This window comes from Epinephelus lanceolatus, chromosome 13 (assembly GCF_041903045.1).
Source record: "Epinephelus lanceolatus isolate andai-2023 chromosome 13, ASM4190304v1, whole genome shotgun sequence".
In the NCBI taxonomy this organism is placed as follows: Eukaryota; Metazoa; Chordata; class Actinopteri; order Perciformes; family Serranidae; genus Epinephelus; species Epinephelus lanceolatus.
Genome location: NC_135746.1, coordinates 36,738,747 through 36,763,972, shown reverse-complemented (window position 1 = coordinate 36,763,972; position 25,226 = coordinate 36,738,747). Strand labels below are relative to the sequence as shown.

The 25,226-nt window shown below is 39.9% G+C and overlaps 1 protein-coding gene across 7 annotated transcripts in view; it reads right to left on the bottom strand.

Annotated features, from left to right (window-relative positions):
* Window positions 1-25,226, bottom strand: part of epha7 (eph receptor A7) — a 123,023-nt gene that overhangs the window by 10,557 nt on the left and 87,240 nt on the right. The window contains exons 6-14 of one of the 7 annotated variants that reach the window (XM_033647915.2): window positions 23,150-23,274; window positions 20,097-20,265; window positions 15,539-15,683; window positions 12,738-12,793; window positions 9,300-9,425; window positions 8,668-8,853; window positions 6,755-6,816; window positions 6,320-6,529; window positions 3,952-4,167 (exon numbers count right to left, since the gene is read on the bottom strand). In XM_033647915.2, coding sequence (XP_033503806.1) covers window positions 3,952-4,167; window positions 6,320-6,529; window positions 6,755-6,816; window positions 8,668-8,853; window positions 9,300-9,425; window positions 12,738-12,793; window positions 15,539-15,683; window positions 20,097-20,265; window positions 23,150-23,274 — 1,295 coding nt within the window. The remainder of the gene's footprint in view (window positions 1-3,951; window positions 4,168-6,319; window positions 6,530-6,754; window positions 6,817-8,667; window positions 8,854-9,299; window positions 9,426-12,737; window positions 12,794-15,538; window positions 15,684-20,096; window positions 20,266-23,149; window positions 23,275-25,226) is intronic. The other 6 variants (XM_033647919.2, XM_033647916.2, XM_033647917.2 and 3 more) reach the window with 6 other exon arrangements.

The window sequence follows — 25,226 nt, the reverse complement described above, 5'->3', positions numbered from 1 at the left end:
CGCTTTAATGCCCGGCCATCTTGTTTAGCATTTCTAACATCTGATTGTTCAATCAGCATGTCTCTGCTTTGGAGCGCCGAAGAATCTTAATAATGTTTAGGCCTGATGCTGTGGGTGCTAAACGCCAGACACCATATAGGAATCTTAAGGCCAGAACTAACTCGCCTTCTACCATCAATCAAAATGTGCCAAGTGTCCGACAATAAGAACAGCTTCAAGTGGTCTGACGCAGTTGGACTCCCTCAGTGGGAGTTGGCAGGGAAGCAGGCAACAGCACTCAGAGAACTGCGGGTGAGTCAATCATTATAGCAATTTGTGACATTTGCAAAAAAAAAAAAAAAAGAAGTATGGGACTTAAAAAAAGTAAATGTGTTCTTTGAGGAGGAAAAGTCTGGGCAATGTCAGGAGTCAGGTCTTATGATTTACTTGATGTTGAAGCACCTTAAAGATACATTCTCTGATCAAATTACAGCACCTACTAGAACCCTGAAATCTCCAAACTCCCCTTCCAACTCTAGTGCACTGAGTTTCACAACATCAGCAGTCAGGTGGGAGAAGATTCTGCGACTCTGAAGCTGTGTGTATTTTTACTTTTTTTTTCAGTCTCTAAGCACTGCAATGCTGGAGCAAAATATCTTGTTTTGACTGTTGTGCTTGACTGGGGTTTGAATTCATTTAATTTTATAGTGACTCATATTTAAAGGAGAACTACACCCATTTTGCATACATGTTATTCCTATGGTCTGAGACTGTAAATATTAGGAGACATGAACTCTCCCCCAAATCCAGAAACTAGAGTGCAGAAAATTAAATTTGTGATGTCATCAAGTATAAAGTCTGGAGCTACTTTATAGACAATTAATTGGGAGAGATGTTCTAGATGACACTGAGAGCACACAGGGGAATGTTGTGAGTATATGGGTACATTTTCTGTTTCATAAGAACACTGCAGCAGAATAAAGCTCATTTGGGTAATGAAAAAAAAAAAAAAACATTATGTGGGTCCACAAAATCAGGCTCCTATTCATTGTCGAAGGAGCAGGTCCAGACTTTAAACTTGATAACATAACAAGTTTGAGACTTCCGTCTCTGGTTTCTGGCTTTGCCAGAGTGAGAGAGAGTTTCCATTTCCTGCTACACTGTAGCATATATAGCACATACAAAGATATCAGAGCGAAGTTCTTTGCAAAATTAAATGCAAACTTCAAGATTTTGATACACTCTCCAACCAGACTAAAATGCAACGTGTACTTGAAGAAAACAGAATCAGCGCCACAGAAGCAGCAAAATGTCAGTGCATGTCACAGCCTGAGACACCCATCACAACACTTAACAGCAGTTCACCTCCTCACAGCTCACACTCTGCCTTTTTATTTAGTCCTACACTTCATGAGTTAGTTTTCTTTACAATTTACATGTATGAATTTCTATTAATATCTTGTTGTTAATTGTTTCTTTATTGATCTTAAGCAAAGTTGCGTATACTGTATGCACAGCACACCTATGATACACACACACACACCTCCACAAACAACAACACATAAAAGCTGGAGTTCCTCTCCTTACAGCTCACAGTCTGCTTTTTATTTACTCCTCTACTCCATTTTTGTTTGTTTGTTTTCACACAACATGTGTTTATAGGTAAACATATATGGACCATATGAGATATGTATGTCTATATATGTACTTAATGTATATTTTTCTATTTTGCTCATTAACTTAATCACCTGTTTTGCTCTGTTGACTATTGTCATTTGTGTAATCAGCTGTACATTAAATGCCTTTTAAATGTATCTGTTCTTTGGCAATACGTTAAATGTCATGCCAAAAATGCCTACTTAATTGAAAAATTGAACTGAATTGAGTAGCTCATGTTCACAAATACTGATTTAAGTTTCCTAAGCAGTGGTGTTCCAAAGGGGGGCCATGGCCCCCTTGATACATTATCTGCCCCCTGTCGAAAATAACTGGAAACAATTACTGTTTTCATGACGCTATAGTGCCCTAAATTTTTAAGCTAGCAACAATGTAGTAGTATCTTGTGAAACAAGACAATGTAAGGCATCAGTTCATATCAACCATGTCCACATAGCTTTGTCGGTAAGGGGGCTAAATAAGGCTCTAGCTTTGGCTAAATTTTGGTGAGGGAACAAACAGCATGACCATTTTCAGAGGGGTCTCTTGAGCTCTCACCTCACGATATCTGAATGAAAATGGGTCCTATGGGTACCCAAGAGTCTCCCCTAAACCTAAGTGGGCTTGTCTCCAGTAAAAGTTTTGTTCCTTACAATCAATGTACTCCTTAAAATTAAGACTTCATATTCTTCTCTTTAAGAGAAAGGACAACCAGCCTATCTGAAGAACAACGAAACAAATGTAAAGATACATAACGCATTAAAACAGAATTGTTATGGAGCTTTACGACTGTTCCTATGCCATGGAAGTAACATACTAGAATTCCTCTTTAAATAATACTTACTAAAGTATAACCTTGGGATACAGTTCCAACATAATGTTGTTGACTCATATTTAGGTTTTGCAATTATCTGATATGAATGTCGTTATGTTCTATGTACAACAAGAGAGATGTAAACACATTCCCTCTCTTGCAGTAAGTGAGTGTAATGGGGCCTTTCCATGTTTCGTTAAAGGGTGTCAAAACATCTATAAAAGATACAATTAAAGAAGTACTCCATTAGTGTGTGTTGCACCCCATAAAGTTGGGGGTTTGCAAGAGACAGATGCAAAAATAAAAAGGATCAAAGCAGCAGAAGCTGAGGTATCCTGACTTTTACAGATGAACATGGATCCTACATTTCCCATAATGCAACCAATAATATCTTTTCTGACTGGTAAATGACATATCTTTCAATCACCACACCTTCACAGTTTGTAACGCAGTCTTTCTTGTAAAAATTGTGTTGTCTTTAGGTCTAAGCTAAGATAACCTTTATGACATCATCAGTGCTATTTCCTCAGTTGACACCACAGAAGACATTATGCATATGTTTTTAAAGATTAAATATAGTAATGACCATCAGACATAAACTAATGTTGTCTAAAATCGGTGAAGTGCCCCTTTTACATCGTCTACTGAATGTCTTTACATCCTTGACTTTTATGTCTACAACAAACCAATGAGTGCAATGCAAACCACCACCAAATATGCCTGAGCTGCTCGCTGTGTAATTGGTTCAACACTGCTACTCACACTGGTTCCCATTACCATAAGTAATTATAAAACTTTTAAAGACATTTGAATCAAAAGCATTCTGCATGACAAGTGTTTTCCACTCCTGTTATTTATATTAATACCAGCATCAATCCATGTTCTCGGGACTTCATTTTTATGCGTGTCCCATTTCAGGACTGTTTCTCCTTCAAATGGATTCAGACTACATGATTATAGCAAGACTTCTTGAACTAATTAAGCCCAAGGTTACCGTCCCCGCCGAGCTGCTCTCATGAGGGTCCCACAAGAAAGCCTCAAAGAAGAATCACAAACTGGAATTTTTGTCTGTGATTTTCTCTTTCTTAGTGGAATGACTTCATTAGGGATAATTAGGGATGAATCTGGGGGAAAACCCTGCCCCCTCTCAGATGATAGTTACTCACATAGTCCCAGATAGGAAGTAGTGCATAACCTCCACTGTATTAACACTTGTGTATACTAGCTTGTTATTTGTGAGAAATACATTATAATTTATAAACTCATCCAAAAAAGGTCAGTAAATAGTAAAACTGCCTTCTACAAGTTCTCTGAGCTCAAGGCAACATCTACAAAATGACTCGTCTTTTACTTATTCTGTAGTGATATTGGTGAAGTGCCCCTTTAAAATGAAAGCTTCTTCTTAAAGATTATGATCCACGGTTATGAGGTCATCCATCAGCAGAATGACAAACATACAGTTTTAGTGAATGAATGACTTGATATATGTGGTGGTTACTTACGTCTTGATTGGACATATCCCAGTAGGGCCGTTCCCCATAGGACATGACCTCCCACATGACAATGCCATAACTCCACACATCACTTGCAGAGGTGAATTTGCGATACTGTATGGCTTCTGGGGCGGTCCATCGGACGGGTATTTTGCCGCCCTGTTCAGTAAAATGCAGGTCAGTGGCTGGAGTAAAGATCAAATTCATTACATCCTGCATCTTCCCCTAAAACATCAATTAGAGAGAATTTTACAGTTACACACATGGTCAGAACACAGAGACACAACTTTCCCACAAACTTAAAGCCAAAATACTGGAACTGCTTTCTAATTAGGCATCTTTTGTGGGTTTACAAGATGTAACCAATGACTCTGTCAACAGTTAGTTAATCATTTATTATTTCTTTATAGATTAATTATTGCTCATTAATAAGAACAACAAGGTTGTGTAATATCTCATTAGTGTGTCTTGTTGCTGGGCTGCAGAGTATCTACACTAAAATTTAGTCAACAGCATATTTACTATTAAAACTACTGACATGATGTAAAGGGGACCTATCATGCTCATTTTCAAGTTTATACTTGTATTTTGTGTTTCTACTAGAACATGCTTAAATGTTCAAACTAGAAATACCGCTACGCAGTTGTATGCCTCCCTGAACCACACAAGTTGTGCTGAGTAATGGCCAGAAAAGTGGTTTTGTAGAACATTATTATGTCACAGTGAAGTTGTCTTTTGTCTTTTTGGATAGAAACCATCATCTCTTCATCATTTTATCCTATTTTACATTTGAGTGAAATTTTATCATAATCAGCGTATGAATTATTGAGTTATGGCCAAAAACACGTTTTGTGAGGTCACACTGACCTTGACCTTTGATCACCAAATTCTATTCAGTTCATCCTTGAGTCCAAGTGGACATTTGTGTCAAATTTGAAAGAATTCCTTTGCGGTGTTGTTGAGATATCATGGTCATAAGCATGAGACAGACAAGGTTACAATGACCTTGACCTTTGACATTCTTGAGTTTAAGTGGGTGTTTGGGCCAAATAAAAGAAAATTCCCTAAAGATGTTCTTGAAATGTAGCACTCATGAGAATGAGACAGATGCAAGGTCACGGTGACCTTGACCTATGACTGCCAAATTTCTAATCAGTTCATCCTTGAGTTCAAGTGGACGTTTGTGCCAAATATAGAAGGAAGAAGAAAGAAAATACCTCAAGGCATTCTTGAGATAGTGTTTGCAAGAACTGGAGAGATGAAAACCCGAAAGCATAATGCCTTTGGCCATGACTATTGCTATTACACTTTCCACCATGAAAAATCCCCAATATAAGCTTCACAACAGGACATGTTGCAACAGGAATATGATCTAAAATTGTGAGGAAATTAACACCATCAGCAATCAAGATTACATGTTTCCCTGACGTAGGCATGTAACTATATGTAGCAGTGTATGTAATGTAAACTTCATTCACATACGTCTGCCTCATTATTTGAAACTTTGGCGAAGTTTTTTATGAACATCTAACACTGTACCATTATATACCATATGATAGAAAATATGGAAAAGCATAAAAGGTCCCCTTTATCTTTTATATATGCAGACTTAATGGATTATTAGATAGTACGAAGCTCATGGCCTTTTATGAATGGCTGTATTTGCATTCATTTTTATTAGGAGTGCATTGAAATGTTGACATTAAACTTTAGTGAAAAAAGCCATCACAGCCCAAAGAGACTTTTTGCTTCTTTTGTTCGGTCAGCAGTCTAAAACTCAAAATGAGTTAATTTATAATTATGTAAAACAATGAAGCAAATCCTCACAGTTGAGAAGCAAGAACCTGTTAATTGGCTGGCCTTTTTGCCTGAAAAATGGTTTATAATCAATTGAAAATAGTTGGTGATTAATTTTTTTGGCCATTGACATATCACTTTACTGACTAATTGTTTCCTCACTAAATATTAAACTACTTTCTTTCTATTTCCTGATTCCTAGTGTCCTTGTCTCTTTTAGACGACTTTTAAAACATCATAATTAATTCAATAAACTGACAGTGAAAACACATGATAATTAAGCCAAAACATTTCCCAACCTGGCAACCCAAAAGTTGTTCTTATTAATGGTTTATAACTGATGAATAAATGATTGTTTAACCATAAATAAGGGATTAGTTACAACTTCTGAACGCTTTCTAAAGGGGGGCATTGTTAGAAAGTTGTATGGAAACATAGCTTGCTTTGCATATTAAAAATGGTGCAGACTACTTGGGCGTGCACCAGCACTTCTGCTCCATTTTCATGTACCGGCTGCGACTTGATTAGAGGATTCAGACAGGGCTCTGGGTAGGGAGAGCAAGCGCTTTAATTGACTCACAGTTGTTGTGTAGACAGCCTCGGGATCGTCGTCGATCACCCTTGACAGGCCGAAGTCAGACACTTTACATACGAGATTGCTGTTGACAAGGATGTTTCGTGCGGCCAGATCTCGATGGACGTATCCCATATCGGAGAGATATCTCATTCCTGCCGCGATGCCCCGCAGCATCCCCACCAACTGGATGACTGTGAACTGACCGTCGTGTTTCTGCGCGGCACAGAGAAACACAGGCAGGTCAGCCATCTTCACTGACCATGAGGGAAATGTAGGTCACAGCACTGCAGCAGCTCTAGCACAAGATTTATGATATTTATGCGATGCACAGATCCTCCTGCAGACTGCCTGCTCTCTGGGACACTTTCTAGCAAATGCAAAAGAAAAGTTACAAAAGATGCTGCTCTGAGCCTCCTGCACTCCGAAGGTGATACTCACCCTGAGGAAACCATCTAATGAGCCGTTCTCCATGTACTCGATGACAATCATCACCGGTTTACCTGCAAAACAAAAAGATGGACAATAAAGAAGATGATTAATTGATACCTGAATTTGTTTGCTTACAAAATACTCTGCAATAAACAACTATGCCTAAACTGCTTCCAAGTTATTTTTAGCCGTGTGTTTCATTGGCTTTTAATTAAAAGTTACCATCTGCTCCTTTTATTACAGTGTCTAAATGAGAAAATGTTAAACAAGGACTGTGGCTAATTTAATCAGATATAATGTCACTCTAAATACGGCACTTTTACCTCCCCAAAGCTAAATATACTTTGATACACACAAGCTTACATGATTTTTAAAGGGACAATTCACCCCAAAATCAAAAAATACAGCTTTTTCCTCTAACTTGTGGTGCTACTTGTCAGTCTGCATTGTTTTTGTGTGAGTTGCTGAGTGTTGGAGATTCTGCAGAGATGTCTGCCTGCTCTTCAATATAATAGAACTAGATGGCACTCAGCTTGTGGTGCTCAAAGTGCCAAAGTAATACATTTAAAAACTCAACAGCAATGTTTCTTTCCAGAAATCATGACCCAGTTACTCAAGATAATCCACAGACCTTGGTGTGAGCAGTTATATGGAGGAACTATTTTCTTTATACTGAACTACACCCACCAACCGTATCACTGTGCAGAAGGAAGCGTGCATCTACTCATGGACAAGAGGCCCCTTTTTATAACAGCTCCGTGGAAGAAGATGCATGCTTCCCTTCTGTGCTATGATACAGTTGGCGGGTGTAGTATGGTAGAGAGTAGAGAAAAAGGAAGACATTGCTGTTGAGCAGTGGCGGAGCTCACAATGGTCCACTCAACCATCCCACCCCCTGAAAGAAAAGAAAAAACTGACATAAAAAGACGAACATAGGGAAAGTGGTGGAATGGAGTGAATATGGAGTAATGTTCACACTGGACGCAAATAAAACTATTCATGTGAGTGAATTACATGTCAAGTCAATGTAAAGATGCGATAAGACGCGAATTTCCACTGGGTGGCTCGATGGACACAATGCGAATGACCCAAAATACTTGAATAAAGTAGTGCAACTGAAGCGAGTAGCTTGATTTTGCATTATATGTTTATTCGCGAGAGTTGAAAAATCTGAACCTCATGGACAAATTTGCGCAATGATAGCCAATCAGCATTGAGATCTCCAGGGATGTGTGATGCCGAGGATTTAGCGGCGGAAGTTCATTTAGCGATTTAGGGATTTCACGTGCATATCACGCGAGTCAGTCACACGTATAAAGCGAGTCAACAAAAACTATTTTATCATTCAAACTCGTGCGAGTAACACAATGCGGAAATTATTGTATTTGGTGTGAATACAATATAAGAGAAAATGAAAGGTCAAAAGCCATCCAGGGGCACAGTACAAAAACAAGAAGAAGACTGAATTTGCAAGTTTGCACATATCGTATTCTCTTACTGTTATTTATTGTTATTGTTCGCCAAGTTGTTTATTTTATGTTGATTTCTTATAATACTAGTACAACTACTACTACTATTACTACTACCACTACTAGTAATAACAATACTTTTTTGGGATGGTGGTCAGGGGGCTCCAGGGAAAGCTTGCCCTGGGCACTAAATGTGCTAGGTCCTGCACTGCTGTTGAGTTTTACAAATGCATTTTTCAGCACCATAAGCTGAGTGCCATCTAGTTTCATTATATTCAAGAAAAGGCAGACATCACTATATCATACATGGCGATACCTCTTTATCCAGACATTAAGAGCACTATAGGTAAGAGGAAAAAAGTGTATTTTTGATTTGGGGTTGAACTTTCCCTTTAAACAATCTCATGTTGTCAACATTGTTCTCTCTTTATTTATCATTTTATGTGTGATTACCTCTTGTTACGACTCCCTCCAGATGAACAACATTCGGATGGTCAAACTGTCCCATAATACTGGCCTCGCACAGGAAGTCCCTCCTCTGCTTCTCTGTGTAGCCCACTTTTAATGTTTTGATGGCAACCGACACATCCCGCTTTCCGGGGAGCTTGAGCCGGCCGCTGCACACCTCCCCAAACTCTCCTGTGTGGGATGAGACCATTCATGAGTGAGGTGTGGGTAGGTAAAAAAAATCAAGCACTTCACAATGACAAATTTATTAGTGTATTTTGAGACAAAGCAGCTGTGCAGTGGTGGAATACAAATTGGAGTGCGACATCTTTTTATACTCAGGGGAGTGTAACCAAGACCTATAATAAGACATGCTAGAGATGCATAGATACTGTCATTGACCGCCTCTGTAAAACCCATGTGGCAGCAATTTCTCAGCTGTGGGAATCACTGTGACTGCCTCTTCCAGACGCAGCCCACACATTAATTGCAATGAACTTTTTTCCCTCTTTGCAATTGCACTATCAATATATAATGCATAAAGCTGTGTCAAGGTGTAAATATTTGGCTGTCAGTGTGATATATGAGAGCACGGAGTGACTAAACAGCAATAGCTGAGAGAATCGGGATGGGCTCACCTGCTCCAATAACTCGTTCAATTTTAATGCAGGAGGCGTCCAGCTCCTTGGCAAATTGATGGACAGCCCTGTTTGGGTCCTCGTAGGTTTCAGGGTCAATGTAGGTTTTGGTGCCTGGAAATTTGACTGTAGAAAGGTAAGAGGATTACTGTTATGATTAAATATGCACGCTACGCATCAGCGGGCACTTGACAGGCAAACGATTACTAAGACCAGTGGTTCAGAGGGAATTGCTGAACAGTCAGCGGCTGGTGTCAAAAAGGTTTTCAGCACAGGAAAATTCATCACAAATGGCAAGCAAAGATTTGAGTAACCCGCGCCTGGTGCTTTCATGAGGCTGTCGGTTACCTTTCACCTCTCTGCAGCTGAGACTATCTCACTGAAAAATAACCTGCCTCACTGGCTATGTTGCTTCATGCTCTCATCATGCTTGATGGTTTATTCACATGTGATATCACTGTATGTTCAACCCAGCTGACAGAATAAAATGTGCGCATTGTACATTTCTGCAAACCACGTATATATTGTGCTTTTCATACACATGGCGTATTTCAGATTACATGTATATAAGCTGGGTTTCTCATTAGGACAAGGTGATGGTTGATGGTCTGACACCTATGAGAGCAGACAGCAGCACACTACTGCTCCAGACCAACTAAAGCAGGTATTTTTTACCCGTAGTTCCCAACTTGTTCAGCTGTTTTTGTAGCCACCAAACAGAGTATTTCTTAACAACAGTTTGGGATATGTCCGTTTAAAGCGACCCAACCAGGTAGGTTTTTTTTTTTTTTACAACAGTTCGGGGCAAGTTCAGCCTTTTTTGCAGCTATAAAAGCAGGTCTTTTTTAACTATAGGCATAGACAGATAGACATGTCCAGCTGTATATGTGTCAACTAAACCTTGTATTTTTTAACAACAGTTCAGGGTATGTCCAGCCTTTTTTTATAGTGACAAAAGCCAGTATTTTTTTTTCAACAATACCATATTTGTAGTAACCAAACTGGGTATTTTTTAACAACAGTTTGGGACATTTAAGCCAATTTTTCCAAACCCTAACCAAGTTGTTTTTGTGCCTAAACCCAACCACTCGTTAACCACCATAAAACTGAAAACTGAAATGTAAAGAAACGTAAAGTTTCAACATATCTGTTACATAAATGCACAGAGTGAAACATATTGTCTCTTTGCGGAAATACAATGCTGACATTCATTCTGGTGTTTGGTTTGGTGCAGTTGTTCCCTTAAATTTTCAAAATCCAACAGCAAGGGGACATTTCTCACAGAAGCAAAAAATCATTTGAATTTTACAAGCAGCAAAATCCAACCCCTCCAATTAAAAAAAAATGTTGAAATCTTAATTCAACTTTATAGCCTTGAATTATTTCACTTTAAAAACAATCTATTTGGATTTTATGGTGAAAATTTTCCTTAACTTCAAATTCTGCAATTACATGATATTTTTTAGCAGGAATGCAGATAGAAGATTCAAGCGTCCAGTGTTTGCAATCACTCAACTTGTCTCTCTTGGGTCATATGACTGACAGTCTGATTTTACAGAAGTGTGATCAGTTCTGTTCATGCTTGATTGCCTGTCCCAGGGCTAATGTTCAATATTCATTTTGATTTTGGGGGTCTGAATTTAACCATCCAATTTTAATCCTGTTTCTTTTTTTCTTGGTGTGAACATATACCTCCAAAGTGACCAAATGTATGTGAGGAACTTGAATAAAGTTGAATTGTCTTTCTACTATTCATTAACCCTAAAAATATATAGTATTTACTTAAAGCTACTTAATGTTTCTTGACATGGTCTTCTGGAAGTTTAAACCACATACGTTTAGATGAATGATTTTCAAAGTAAAATACTTCAATGCTATTTAGTTGCTCAAATTTATATCGCATTTATTTTTGTCCAGCTTTTTTCTCTTTATGGACACTACTCAGGGCTGAACATAAGTTATTTTTCAGAACCTTCATTTTAATTTACAAATAACAATATGTAATATTCTTTAAAAAATGACCTAAAACCAAACATAACAAAGATAAAGTAGAAAAGGACACTGCTGCAATAATTTTTTCCAGTAACACTGATAAGAGAAGGGTTCATGAATATCCATGGTATGAGAGTAGAAGCAGTTTGTAGAAAATAAGGAGAACAAACAAGGTTAGAGAAAGGCCAGCGATGGGGTAGGGGGTTAACATTTTACACAGTGCTCCAAATTAACAGCAAATTACAGTATTATGCACTATTAAGTGCAGACACCACTCACGGGGGCGATTACACTATGCATTTTAAACTCCACTGATAACAATATAACCTGTCAACTTTAAATTTTAATGAGCTACTACAGCCATAATACACTGGATAAACGCTGGACCAAAACAACGGAACAGAACTGCGAGCTCATCCAGCCTGAGAGACACTTATTCTCTGTGGGGTGCAATGTGGCCAATCCAACAGCGTAAATACAACAAAATGCATTGTGCTCCGGCGAGGGGACGCCGGCAGCTGAGATTTCCCTCCACTTGCTCCCATAATTGCTTCGTCCATCAGAGATGTCAGCGGATCTGATAGGAGATGTCTTATCACGACTTCCTCGCCGCTACATGGCAGACAAATTGGGTCTACATGTTGAATTTGCGCTATCTAGCTTCTGTCACCCTGGCAGCCTCTCGTCATTTGATATTGCACGGCGGATCCCTCCATTAAGCTCGACACAAGCCTTGTTTGTGTTTTCTCCTAGTATTCTTCACTAGATGGGACCTGTAAGCTGCTGAGGTGGATCTGTCAGACACTTAGCGGGAGCCAACCTGGGCTCGCCGGCACTGCCTCTGCCGTAGCCGTGCACTGTGCAACACCCCTGACCCTTTGTTTCCAAATCAGCAGTTTGCCTACAGCGTGGATCATTACGGCTCCACTCGGCGAAGCTGTCTGCAGCTGTATCTCCAGGGGCATCATTAGGGGTGGTGTATCAGTGTTAGGGAAAAAAAAGCGCTCTTACTGATAGAAGGCGCCTCGAAGCAGCCCCTTCGACAGAGCAAACTGTGTGTACACCAGAAACTCTGTCGCTCAGTAACACCATCTTTTTTTTAAGGAACACTCCTTCCTCCCGGGTCAACCCCTTCTCCCTCCCTGACAGCTGTCACATTCATGCGTTTGTAGTTTCCTAACTTCTTCATCTCCACAGATTGAGTCTAGCCAATCAGCAGCAGATGTTAGCCTGATTGTTCCCGGCTTTGACTCAAATCAAATGAACTGGGATCAAAGAGTCACGCCTGTGGGTGCTAATGGGTTTTAAGGCACCCTCCCTGCTCAGTATGCAGTGATTGAGATGTCTCCGACTACGTGTCTGTGTCTGTGTGTGTGTGTGTGTGTGTGTGTGTACATTCATATATACTTTATGTGTGCGTTAAGGCTGACGAATGCAGGCACTCACACTGGAAGTAGAGTTCCTCGTCTCCCTCCTGATCAGCTTTGCTGTACCCGCAGTGCCTGCACGGGGGGAGAGGAAGAGAGTGGCAGAATCAACTGATTGTGCAGAGGAAATAAACGCCCTAAATTGCAAGAATTCTAATGCGGCAACTAATGCCGTGCATGACAAATCTCCTAAGAAAGAAACCCAGCTGAGCAGCAGGAGCAGTGAACCTAACAGCGTACAGCCTGGGAAAAGCAGCTTGACTATCTCATCATGTAACATATCAAATAATACATGCAGGCTAAAGGACTGTTCAACATGTCATGTAATATTAATTTGTAATATTAACGTGTTGAAGGTTGCCTCAAGCAGGTGATTTGCTGCACAAAGTTGGTCTTTGAGCAGGAGCTGAAAAAAACCTGAAATGACGTGGGAAGGTGAAATAAGGCACAAATGGTGGACATGCACTTACTGTTGATGATGTTACACATGAGTGTAGCGTCTCCACTGTTCATACTAGAGCACTGCCTCTATTTACGGGCCTTAACTGAAGTTTTACAGTAAGCTACTTAGAAATGCTATCAATGAATATTTGCTTGTTAGTATACTATAAATTTTGATGTTTTTTTGCCTGTGTGGCCACAGGTTTTTATCAAATCATGGGCTTCTGTATAACACTGGATAAAGAAAAGTGCCAGTGGTTCAGAGATATAACAATCGTGTTGATGATGGGACATTCTTAGTCATAGTTTTCTCAAAAAATGCTCTCATTGTGTAGGAAAACTAAACCAATTTTCATTGATGTCATCACTAATATGTGTTTAATAAAGTACCAAAATGGGAGTTGTCCATGGTTCCAAAAGTGAAAGTCCCATTCAGTTACCACAGTGTTGGTGCCTGACAGTTGGAGCACTTGGAAGTGCGTTTAACTCCCACCGCTTAATAAATGGTACATTAGATGAGCAACTGCATTAGGAAAAATCTGTTTGCTTGATACAGAGTCAAAGACATAATCCTATGCGCTTTAAAACTTAAGGAGAAAAGTCAGCCATGACTCCCAAAGGTGCATCTAAGCACAGGGTTTATAATTCTATTACAGCTAACTGCAAGTTGAAGCTAATGACTGCCATACAAAACTGATGGAAAAACACCATTTTTCAGAAGCACAGTTGAAATAATTGAAACTGATGGCCATAACATAAAATAATAGTGGCATTAGTTTTACCCAGGTTTCAGTGTTGAGGAACGTTGAGGGTATCATTAAAAAGAAAACTTTGAAATGGGACGGTGTGTTTGGGTTCCGTTTGCATCACTTAGGTGATGGAAACAGGAAGGGTAATGTTAACATGGAGTCAGTGAGTTGGGCTTCTGATGAAACTCCACCTTGAAAAGTCATGGTTTACAGGCTCATTGATGGGCATTGTGCTTTGCATGGTCTGCATGCAAACAGTTTTTACTTTTACCGAAGGAAAAGTCTAAATTTGACAGTTGTAAGGCAAGATCTGAAGTTATAAAGTGCATCTTTTGTTCACTTGATTTCTACTCAGATTTATGGATCATTATCTCCAGCTGACATTGGACATAATGCTGAAACCACTGGGGTGTTTATGCAGAGGCGGGACCAGGTCATGTGATGCAAGTCACAAGTAAGTCTCAAGTTTTTGCACTCAAGTCAAGTCAAGACAAAAAAGTCCTGATTCAAGTCCCAGGTCAAGACATTCAAGTTCCAATTCAACTCCCAAGTCAAGACAGGTAAGTCCCGTGGCAAGTCACAAGACAGGCAAGTCTCGAGTCAAGTCCCAAGTCAAGACAACAAGTCCCGTGGCAAGACAGGCAAGTCCCAAGTCAAGTCCCAAGTCAAGACAGACAAGTCCCAACTCAAGTCCTACGTCAAAACAGACAAGTCCTTGGTCAAGACTGGCAAGTTCCATGGCAAGTCCCAAGTCAGGACAGGCAAGTCCCAGTTTAAGTCCCAAGTCAAGACAGGCAAGTCCCAAGGCATGTCCAAAGTCAAGACAGACAAGTCCTCAGTCAAGACAGGCAAGTCCTATGGCAAGTTCCAAGTCAACACAAGCAAGTCCCAAGTAAAGACGGACAAGTCCTAGGTCAAGACAGGCAAGTCCCAGGTCAAGACAGGCAAGTCCCAATTCAAGTCCCAAGTCAAGACAGGCAAGTGAAGTCACCAGTCATTAGTGTTTAAATCCATGTCGATTTGCAAGTCTTTTTTTTGATTTTGTCAAATCAGATATAAAGTCAAATTTCCTCGAGTTGAACTCGAGTCCACGTCATGTGACTCGAGTCCACACCTCTGTGTGTATGACATCAGCTTGACTAACTCATGACTAGCAGAAGAAGAGGGGGACTTAAAATATGTTGCCAGGGAAAGCTAATTCTGTTAAACCCACCATTAAAAGCAAGTTCTGATGAAATGCTGTTCATGCAGATGAAAACACAGATGAAGTATGTGAGGTAATAGTGATAATGACAATGGGCTGGGAGCTTTGCGATGGTGGTAAAAAAAAAAATTAAAAAAAAATCTGTGCCATACTTCATCCTGCCCTCAGGATCTCTCACACACATAGGAATGCAGAGCCAAAGCTTTCTCGCTCTGGAGTACTTGTCTCATAATGGCTCTGCAAAAAATAGCTTAAAAATTTTGTTGGGGGCTGGGGGGGTGGGGGAGGGGAAAAAAAATGATGCATCACAACCCATTAGCACAGCATGCCACGAGATGATGGGTGCACGTGTGTGTGCGTGTGACGACTCCACAGGCGCGGAGGCCTGTGAGTGACAGAAAGGCTAATTGACAAGCGCAGACTCACAGGAGCGGAGAGTCAATGGGGCCCGCGAGAGCGTACCTTCTCCCGATGATGAAGCCGAACACCATGAACACCAGGATGATGGTCCCCGCCACGGCCACCACCGCTATGATGATGACGGGGTTCTGCTCGCTGGAGACAATCGCGGCTGATGAGACGGACACACACATAAACACACACACGGACAGACATGCAGAAAAGACAGAAATGCTCAGTGTGAACTTCAGCACATCAAAGACTACAATCTGCAGGACATAATTGAGCCCAATGAGAGGCGTGGAGATTGATAACCCCCCTCCTTCCTCTCCTTCCCTCCGAGAGAGTGGAGGAGGGACGCTTCTATTTTTGAGCCGTCCTTATACACACGGCTCTACTGTTTCAGAAAGTGGGCTTAATAGTCCCAGACGGCGACGGCAATGCCCTTCATCTCAAACAAAGACACATTCAGGTTGGATTGTTTCCCATTCAGAGCTCCCACAGTGCTCAGACTGTTTGCGTTGACAAACTGCCGATTGCTCCGAAGAATGGCTTGCCGTAGCATCGTATAAAGTCAACGCGAGTGGTGTGTGAGGGGGAAAATTCATGCATTTTAAATCAAGTGGATCTGCGCTGTATAAATACTTGGAAAGAGAATGATTTTTTTTTTTTTTTTTTTTGTGGCCTGTCTGTCTGAGGGGGCTGAAAAATGTGGCGACATTCGATCAGCTGTTCCTCAATCAAGCTTCAATATCTCACCAACTGTCTATTTTGGGAGGAATTAAGAGCATTCAGCTGTCATATTACACACTTGCAGGTTTCCCTCTTGAGGCTGACACAGAAGAGGCTAGTGGTCCACTGTGCTGGTCAAGGACACTTTGACTGGACTGCAAACTTCTAACCTTGTCGCAGGACACGCTCTGCATGTGGTATGAGTAATTAATGTGTCCTTTTATGCAGAGATGTTGGATGTTAAGGTGGGTGGGGGCGTTTGGGCAGGCAGGTTGGATGCTGGGGCTCGAAACGAAAGAGAAATGAATGAAACAGCGGCTAATGGAGGTTTTCACAGATTTTAAGAGGGCACACCATGTCCTGACCTCAACACAAAGACATGAGAAACTATTTTCATCTCACTCTGGGAAACAAAGCTAATAAGTGTTTTCCCTGACATGCTGATATTTCTTTAAGGTAGCACGTTATTACCAAACACTTTTATAATGGAACCCTTATTTAAAATTATATCAGAAAAAATGCCACTAACAGATATTTTGGTTTAATTTATTTAGGTTTAGAATTTTAATCTTTGGACAGAAACTTTTGCCTGACCTCACGTGTATCCATGTCAAAGGGGACTTAATGTGCTAATTTATGGTTGATACTTATATTTTGGGTTTCTACTAAAACATATTTACAGGCTTTGATGTTCAAAAAACACTTTATTCTCCTCATACTGTCTGTGCTGGAATATCTGAATTCACCTTCTGTCCAAGATGGTTCATTTTAGTGCCTGTCTCTTTAAGCCCCCCTCCCAAGAAAGAGTATAGCAACACTTTATACCATAAAACCAATCACCAATAAATGCTTCTAAACCCAAAGCTTCACAACTGTTTATGTTCCAGGAGGAATATGATTCAAAATCTAGGAAAAAATGAACAACATCTGGAACCAAGATTACAAGTTTACCTGATGTTAGCATGTAGCTACATGTAGCAATGTACTTACAGTAGAGAAATGACTGTAACAGAGTACAGCAGCACTTTCTATTGTGAAAATTCATGAATAAAGGCTGTTAAACCAAAATATTCACAACCTGACATGTTCCAGAAGGAATATAATCCGAAATCAAGGAGAAATAAACATCGCCAGCCATGATTACATGTTTCCCAGATGCTGGCATGTAGCTACATGTAGCAGTGTACTTACAGCACAGGAATGACTGTAACACAATATAGCGGTACTTTCTGCCCTTAAAAATAACCAATAAAAGCTTCTAAACCAGAACCCTAACAATCAGACATGTTCCAGCAGGAATATAATCTGAAATCAAGGAGAAATTAACAACATCGCCAGCCATGATTACATGTTTCCCTGATGTTAGCATGTGGATACATGTAGCAGTGTACTTATGGAATGACTGCAATATAATGGCACTTTTTATTCTGAAAAATCACCAAAAAAGATTCTAATCCAAAATCCTAACAATCGGACAAGTTCCAGTAGGAATATGTCCCAAACATCATCAACCAAGTTTATAGGTTCTTCAGATGTTAGCATTTAGCTACATGTAGCAGTGTATATAATGTAAACACTTGCAGTAGCATGCCTGGAGCAGATGACCATATAAAGAAATCTATCACAAGCTCATCACAGTTTGAAAGAGGGAGGGAAAAACAGTGGGAAACAGAGTATTCAGAACGGTCTGAAGCCTCACATTTTTGTCCAGTTAAGTATATCTACCTCGTTATTTGAAAAAATCGGCCACATTCAATACAAACATCCGACATTGTAACATTATAGGAAATATAGAAAAACATTATAGGTCCCCTTTAGCAACATCTGTTAATGCTAGACATTTTAATCCCCTGCACGAACTCTTACAGCAGCATCTCTCACCAAAACTCCCAATAACACACTGTGACACTCAGGGCAAAGCTAATGTAACTGATTAGATTTAAATGAGTTTATCCTCATGACGCTACAGTAGCTTGTCCTTGTGCTTAGTGATTTTTCCCATGACGTGTTGTCAGCATAAAGTCAGAGCAATTTCTGTTTGCTTTGCTTGAAAGCAAATAATTTCCCTGGGCTATTACTACTAGCTGGAAACATTAACAGGTTGTGCATAAATTTAGAGTTGAAAGCCTGTGTTTTAAAATGATGTGCTGATATTACTGCCGTGGTCAAACTCTCCCTCTGTTAGGTGCTTGGCATCGGTGCATTTGGAGACGTACTAATGTTCTCTGTGGGCTTTTCTTTCAAAAGGTGATCAGACAGGTGCAAGGAAAGTGGGAATGAATGCTGCAGAGGTGAAACGTTATCAAATGAAAAGCAGCACAGACTGTTGCAATGATACATCATTCCTCACTTAATGCCAAACCAACCTACAGCTTTTTTCCCACTTTCACTTTAGTACAGATTTTCACTGTATACACACTACACCCACTGAAAATGTATAAACAGACACTCAAATATTCAAATTAGTAAAATGGCAATGAAGTAGAATGAAGTATAAAATGGTAGGACTAAAGGAGGAAAAACAAGGAAAACTATAATATATTATATAAGACAGATATACACACACATACGATATGTGCAGTATGTGCAAAATTAAATTATTATTTTTTTGTTTTTAATGAAAAAATTGTTGACAAAAATCCTGGCCATTTAACATTAACTTTTAAGAAAGCCCCTAACTTCAACATTTTCCCCTCTAGAATCAAGTCTTTAAAGGATAAGGATCAGTATTTTTCAACCTTGACCCTATTTTTCATGTTTTCTGTGTCTACGTGATTAATGGAGTTTTTATCAAGCCGACAGCGGCGGTACAGGCTGCAATGGAAATCTGACACTGACAGTATGTGTTCACTAAAGGTGCTTGTTTTTGGCATCGACAGGTTCAAATTCTTACTGTGTCTGACAACATTATGGAAAGGATCCCTACAGAGATAAACCTTTTTATTATAGAGTAAGATTCTCTTTGTTTAATAGAAAACAGCCACAAAATGGCTATCACCAAACCCACCAGACTCCATTTAAATAAAGAGTGATTTTATGAGTGTAAAACACACTTCATTTAAAGTCGACAGAAACAAAATAAATCACAAAAAAACATCTTTCTTTGTATTTCCACTGTTCCAACAATCACCAACTCTGGTTTGGTTGAAAAAAAAACCTTAATTCACCAAGTTACATGTGAAAAAATGCTGTCTCTATATATGTTAAAATTAGTATTTTTTGAAATGCAGTCTGGCTGGTTTGCTGATTGTGATTTGCGGGCTCTTTATGGTTAAACAAAAAGGATCCTGCTCTTTAACAAAAAGGTAAACCTTTGCAGAGATCCTTTCTATCATGATGTCACACATTTAACAACAATCTGAGCCTGTCAGTGGCAAATACCAGCACTGTTAGTGAACATAAATTGACAGAGCACAATTGCCCCAAGTGGTTATATTGCAGCCTGTTTTGCTGCTGCCGGCTGCAGCGCTCTCGCTCCGTACTGGACCAATTTAAAAACTTAATGTCTCCAGTAGTGACTTATACACAAAAACATGAGAAAATAGAGCCCAGTTTGAAAAATACCTAAGATACCCTTTAAAGTGTCAGGCCTAACACCACAATCCACCACAAATATAGTGAAAGTGGTGAAAAGTCATTGAGGATAATTCATACTGAATATCTAAATATTAAACTTCAAACTACCTACAAATATTACTGCATAAATTGCTTCTTGCATCTGCTCAGGGCTGTTTTCTTTTAATTTCTGGATAATGTATTCATATTAATTTAAAAACATATAATGGCACAAGTAAAGCAGTATTAATTGTAAAAGTGTGTTTTCTTGCATTGGAAGCCTGCTCATAAATCTTACCTGTGGCCTCTTCCTTGGTGGTTATCTCTAGTCTGGGGCCGTAGGTGCCGTATCCTGCCTCTGTGAAGGCCCTGATCTGGAACACGTAGGCCGTGCTGGGCTTCAGGTTGTTCACTGTGGCAGATGTGGACTTGGACCTCACCGTGGAGTAGACCCGGTCCTTCTGATCCTTTACAAAGAACAAATCATGTTTTATTCAAAAATGAAATGGTCACCATTGGGGCGAAATAAAAGAACATCCAACTGCTGTGTGAAAGCCTGATTTATAACTGAGTCCCCTGAAGTGTCGTTATCTTGCTTCGGAAATACTGCAGATATACTTCAGAGGATGTAATTACCTGCACTTGTAAAAGGACAGAACGTGACTTAACAATGGTTCATCCAACTAGATACACAGTGTGGAAAATTTGGATGAAACTATTTAAATTTAATAGTCATTTTACTAATATTCAGAATATATTATAATACTTTATTTACCTCAGCTGCAGAGATAACCAGACCTTCATTTAAAACAGGCTGTCATTACAGACATGCATCTATTTATAGTATCCCCTATTTTTATAAGTACAGCTCTCTCTGCACAGAGCCTCCCTGTTTTCTGATCAGCTCCTGTTTTAGTTTGCTGTTGATGCGCCCTCATCACTTCCCCCATGTTTACCTGTTTTCTTGATACATTCAGTATAATGTACATTCCCATAGCACTAATTCCATCACTACAATGAACATGTCATAGTCGCCTCTGCTGCTCTGGCTTTCTGTCTCCTTCAACATACTGTTTCTATTTACAGTTTAACTCCAGTCGCTTCACCATTATTCTCACTGTGAATTTAACGTGCTGCACAGATGTTTCACAGTAAAAGCCTTGCAGGGTTTGAAAGGCTAAAATCCTGTCCCTCCATTCAACAGATAACACTTGAGTTGAAAGTGTTGCTGATAGTATTCAATATTTCTGTTAAGAAAACAAACTCAATACGAAATACAATTAGTGCTGTGAAATGTGCCCTTTCCTGAAAGTATAATGGAATGGCAGGACAGCAAAACAAAAGACCCATGACAGTATGTTGCTATGGTGCTGTATTGTTTACAAAGAATGAGATAAAATATATTTAATAAAGAATATTTTGCAAACATTCTAGTATTGCATGTAGCTATAAAATGCAGTTCCCTCTTAATATTCTACTGGAAACTTAAATTTAATGTTAAATTCTCTCCAAAATGAACTCCCTCCAAAACTTAAGGTCATTCTTTAATTTTCAACAGAAAGGGTGTTGTTGCAGCAAAATTACTGGCATGGGGTTGTTCAGATCACTCATGTTTTTCCAGCTGTAATTTCCTTTGTGGAGGACAGCAAAAAGATTTGATATTCAAGCTCTGGATAACAATGCTGTCTACTGATACTGTTGCCGGTGTTCTCTGCTGGCCTCGCCTAATTTTATCGTTCGGCTCTCATCCACTAAAATGATCCGATTTGCCATCTATTGTATACTTGACTACGTTGAGACCTCAAAAATAGGGAGGATTTCAAAACCAAAGAGGGGAAGTCAGAGTTTCAGAGACTGTGTTTCCTACATTCTAATGACTTTTAAAGAATCAAAATTATTCAATAAGTCCACTGCATTGACATTTTTATGTTAAACATATTTGATTTGGTTTAGTTTTTGGTTCATGAAACTCAATGGCACTCAAGCAGATTACCAGGAGGAGGGAGGGAGTCAGGCTGTGGACTTGTCCAGTGCCAGGAACTCTGTCCTCCCTGGCCCACCTGGAGGGTCATGGTCTCTAAAAGACCCCTCCACAACAAAGGAGGGCAAGCTGGGCCCCCTCTAAAGACCTGAGTAACCCCTCAGATCATCCTGTTGGACTTGTGCAGGCCTAACACAGTGACCACAGAGACGAGGTGGCTGCCAGCAGCTGCACCAGACTCATGCAGGCCCAACAGGTGCCACCCTCCAAACCCCCCATAGGGTTGGGGAAAGAGGAAGAGCAGGAGAAGTGTCAAGAGGCAACAGTACACTAGAGTCATAGGGCTTATACATGCTGTGTGATAAAGAAAAGAAAAAAAAAAGTGTGAAAATTTGTCACAAATCAGGAGAAATAAGGGAAAATTTTGACCTTGGGAGGAAACCGGGAGTGTCCCAGGAAAACCGTCTGCCTGAATCCATGTGAAGGCAGCATAAGCAATAGTACAGCAACATTCAGTTTCCTTTTTAAATACCAGTTTTTATTTGAGAATTAACAGAATTAAAGCTTGAAAATAATGTTTTGTAAACATATTTCCTCTTATGCTTTAAAGTGATCTTTATACCCAGCGTATATTGGAGAACATGATTAGCTTACCATGAGGCAGCCTGCCACATAGACAACATCAACACATATAAAAATATCTTCTTCATCAACAAATCTATTTGGATGCACAGGCTGCACGCATTGTGCACTTTGTTGTTGATCTGTAAATGTTTTGCTCGGCAAAAGCCCAAATGGAATGCCAGGGTCTGTTAGGGGTGTAGTTGTTGTTTCCAATTTTCCACTTTTACAGCTGGGCAGACCACAGCCACAGTACGTGACATAGGAGACTTATTCGTCAGTGTTCTGCACGAGGCTGCGGCCAGCAGGACTGGCATCAGAGCTGTGCTACCCTGCCTTTGATTCACTGGGTTAAATTCGCTCCATTAAACCTTGCTGTAAAAAGCTGATGTGTTCAGACTTGAAACACAGGGAAGCAGCGGTATAATCTATGTGGAAGGGGAACGGAGATAACAGTGACAGATTACTAATTCTGGCAGTGCAGCAGCCGCGGATTGTGTGTGTGCTAACATGTGCGTGGGGGCGGCTGTGAAGGACTACAGCCTGATTAAAATCTTATGAGCATCTCATTCATTATTGCAATTATGAGACAAAGAAGGTACTTGCAGAATCTTGTGAATTCCACTCACAGCAGCATGCACGCAGAATACAAAATGAAGAGTCGGCAAAAGTGAATGTGAAGGGAGAGATGGAGGGAACAGGGTTCCAGAAAGAGACAAGGACACAAACAAACTGACTGTGAAACTCACTTTTTCGTAGTATTTGATTTCATATTCCGTAATGACGCCGTTGGGTTGCTGGGGCTCCTGCCAGGAGAGCTGGATGCTGCGCTGCTGCACCTTCTCCTTGATGACCTCGCTGACCTGGGACGGAGCTGTTTAGACAAGAACATGTCAATAAGCTGAGGGCAAACCAACTCTGCACGCACACGCATAAAGCCAGCCACAAATCAGCCGCACCACTCCTCCAGCAACACTCAGCGGCCCTGGTCTAAATGTTTACACCTCCTGATCGAAATTTCAATTGCACTGCAAACAGCGGAAGATAGCGTAACTGCAGCCGGTGGAGAACTGCAACATGTAGATTATGAATGACAATTCAGCTCAATTCATTCCAACATTTCCAGCGGAACAAGCAGGCACTTACTCTGCCTGTTGCCAGAACTGTTGAGAGATCCTCTTAGAGGCAGAGGGGTGTACCTGTAACCTTGTGACACCAGTCTTATGCACACCAATTATCTCTAGCTCTTTGCATGACTCATTTTAAGTGTCTGGCTGCCTGGATTAACTGCTGCCACATTTAGATTGCTAAACAGCACCCACACATGCACAGTTCTATTTTTAGGTGTCAATACCCAAAGGTAAATGATGGTAACAACCTTGTGAAGTTGGAACTTAAGCCTACATGTGTGTCATGTAATGTCTGAGCATACAGTTCTATCATCTACTGTTATGCTACCAAATGCAACAATTAGCACTGCTACTGCAAAACACGTACTGTACAACTAATGTTACTACTGCTATCACTGATGTAGCACCAACTACTGCTAGTGCTGCTTTAATAACTACTGCTACTGCATCCAAAATTAATATTACATGCAAAGATAAAACAAAGATTGCTATACAGGACCTAATATTAAATATCATTTAATAGTGTCTCAAATTGTGTACTCTACTACACACCAATTTGATGTCACCTTCTGCCTTTTTTTTTAAATTTATTTATTGCCTTTTTACAGATTTCTGTCAAGCCCAGCTTTAGGAAGACAAAATTAAAACTGCATTAATAGGTTTATCTTAGATTAATTGTTTTAATTATAGCAATAAAATTGAACCAAAATGGGAAAGGTGACACCCAATAAAAAAAAAGCTGCTAAAATGCAGAGCTGAGGAGAACTACAGAGTCAGTAATAATTCTGAATTCCAAGTGACCATTTTTTTTTATTACATCATCGCTGCATCCATCGTTATTGCAAAAATCAATGAGTGTGGCTTTGAAGTCCTACTTTCTGCAACTGGTCTAGTTTAAAGAGTGGCAAAATCTGCACTGGGAGGAGGTGGGGTCAAACAAACACAGGACTTTCACCCACGAGACAGTTTTTCATACTACAGCAAACATCAATGTTAAGTTATTTCAACGTAATGTTAAGTAAGTTAAGTTTGTACGTCATGTACTTAGATCACATCTTGTCACATGTTTATGACACGCTGTGTTACGTCTAAACCCGTTACAAACATACTTACAGTATTTTGGACCAAACATAAACAAACATTTTTCCAAACCTAATCAAGTAGTTTTGTAGCCTAAACCCTAACAGGTTCACAAAGTTAACCCCCTGTCACAATGTCTTTCACCCTAGAAACGGCTGTGCGTCTCAAACAGATGCTAGAAGGAACCTTGTGCGTCAGTATCAGATGGTGAGGGGGGTGTAACAAAGCATCAGTATTTGATGACCTGGGAATAAGAATGGGTTGATACTAGGGATACAGGAATAGTACATAAATCTGGATGATCACCAATCCAGTATTACTGATGCAAATTGAAAACATTGATATGTATCGACATTTTTAAGATACAGCATATTTTTAAATTCCTATCATATGTCTGTGTCATATCCTCGAAATGCACCTCACTCAAACAGTGCTAGCAGCTGCACACCAGGCAGACAATGATACACAGCCATGAAAGAGATGAGGATATTTACTGATATCATCTAATATCGACCACATGCCCTGAATTTAATCAAATCAAAATCATGTTGTGGGAGACCTTGTGATATGATCAAATATTGTATCAATGTCCAAAGAATCTATATAATATCATATT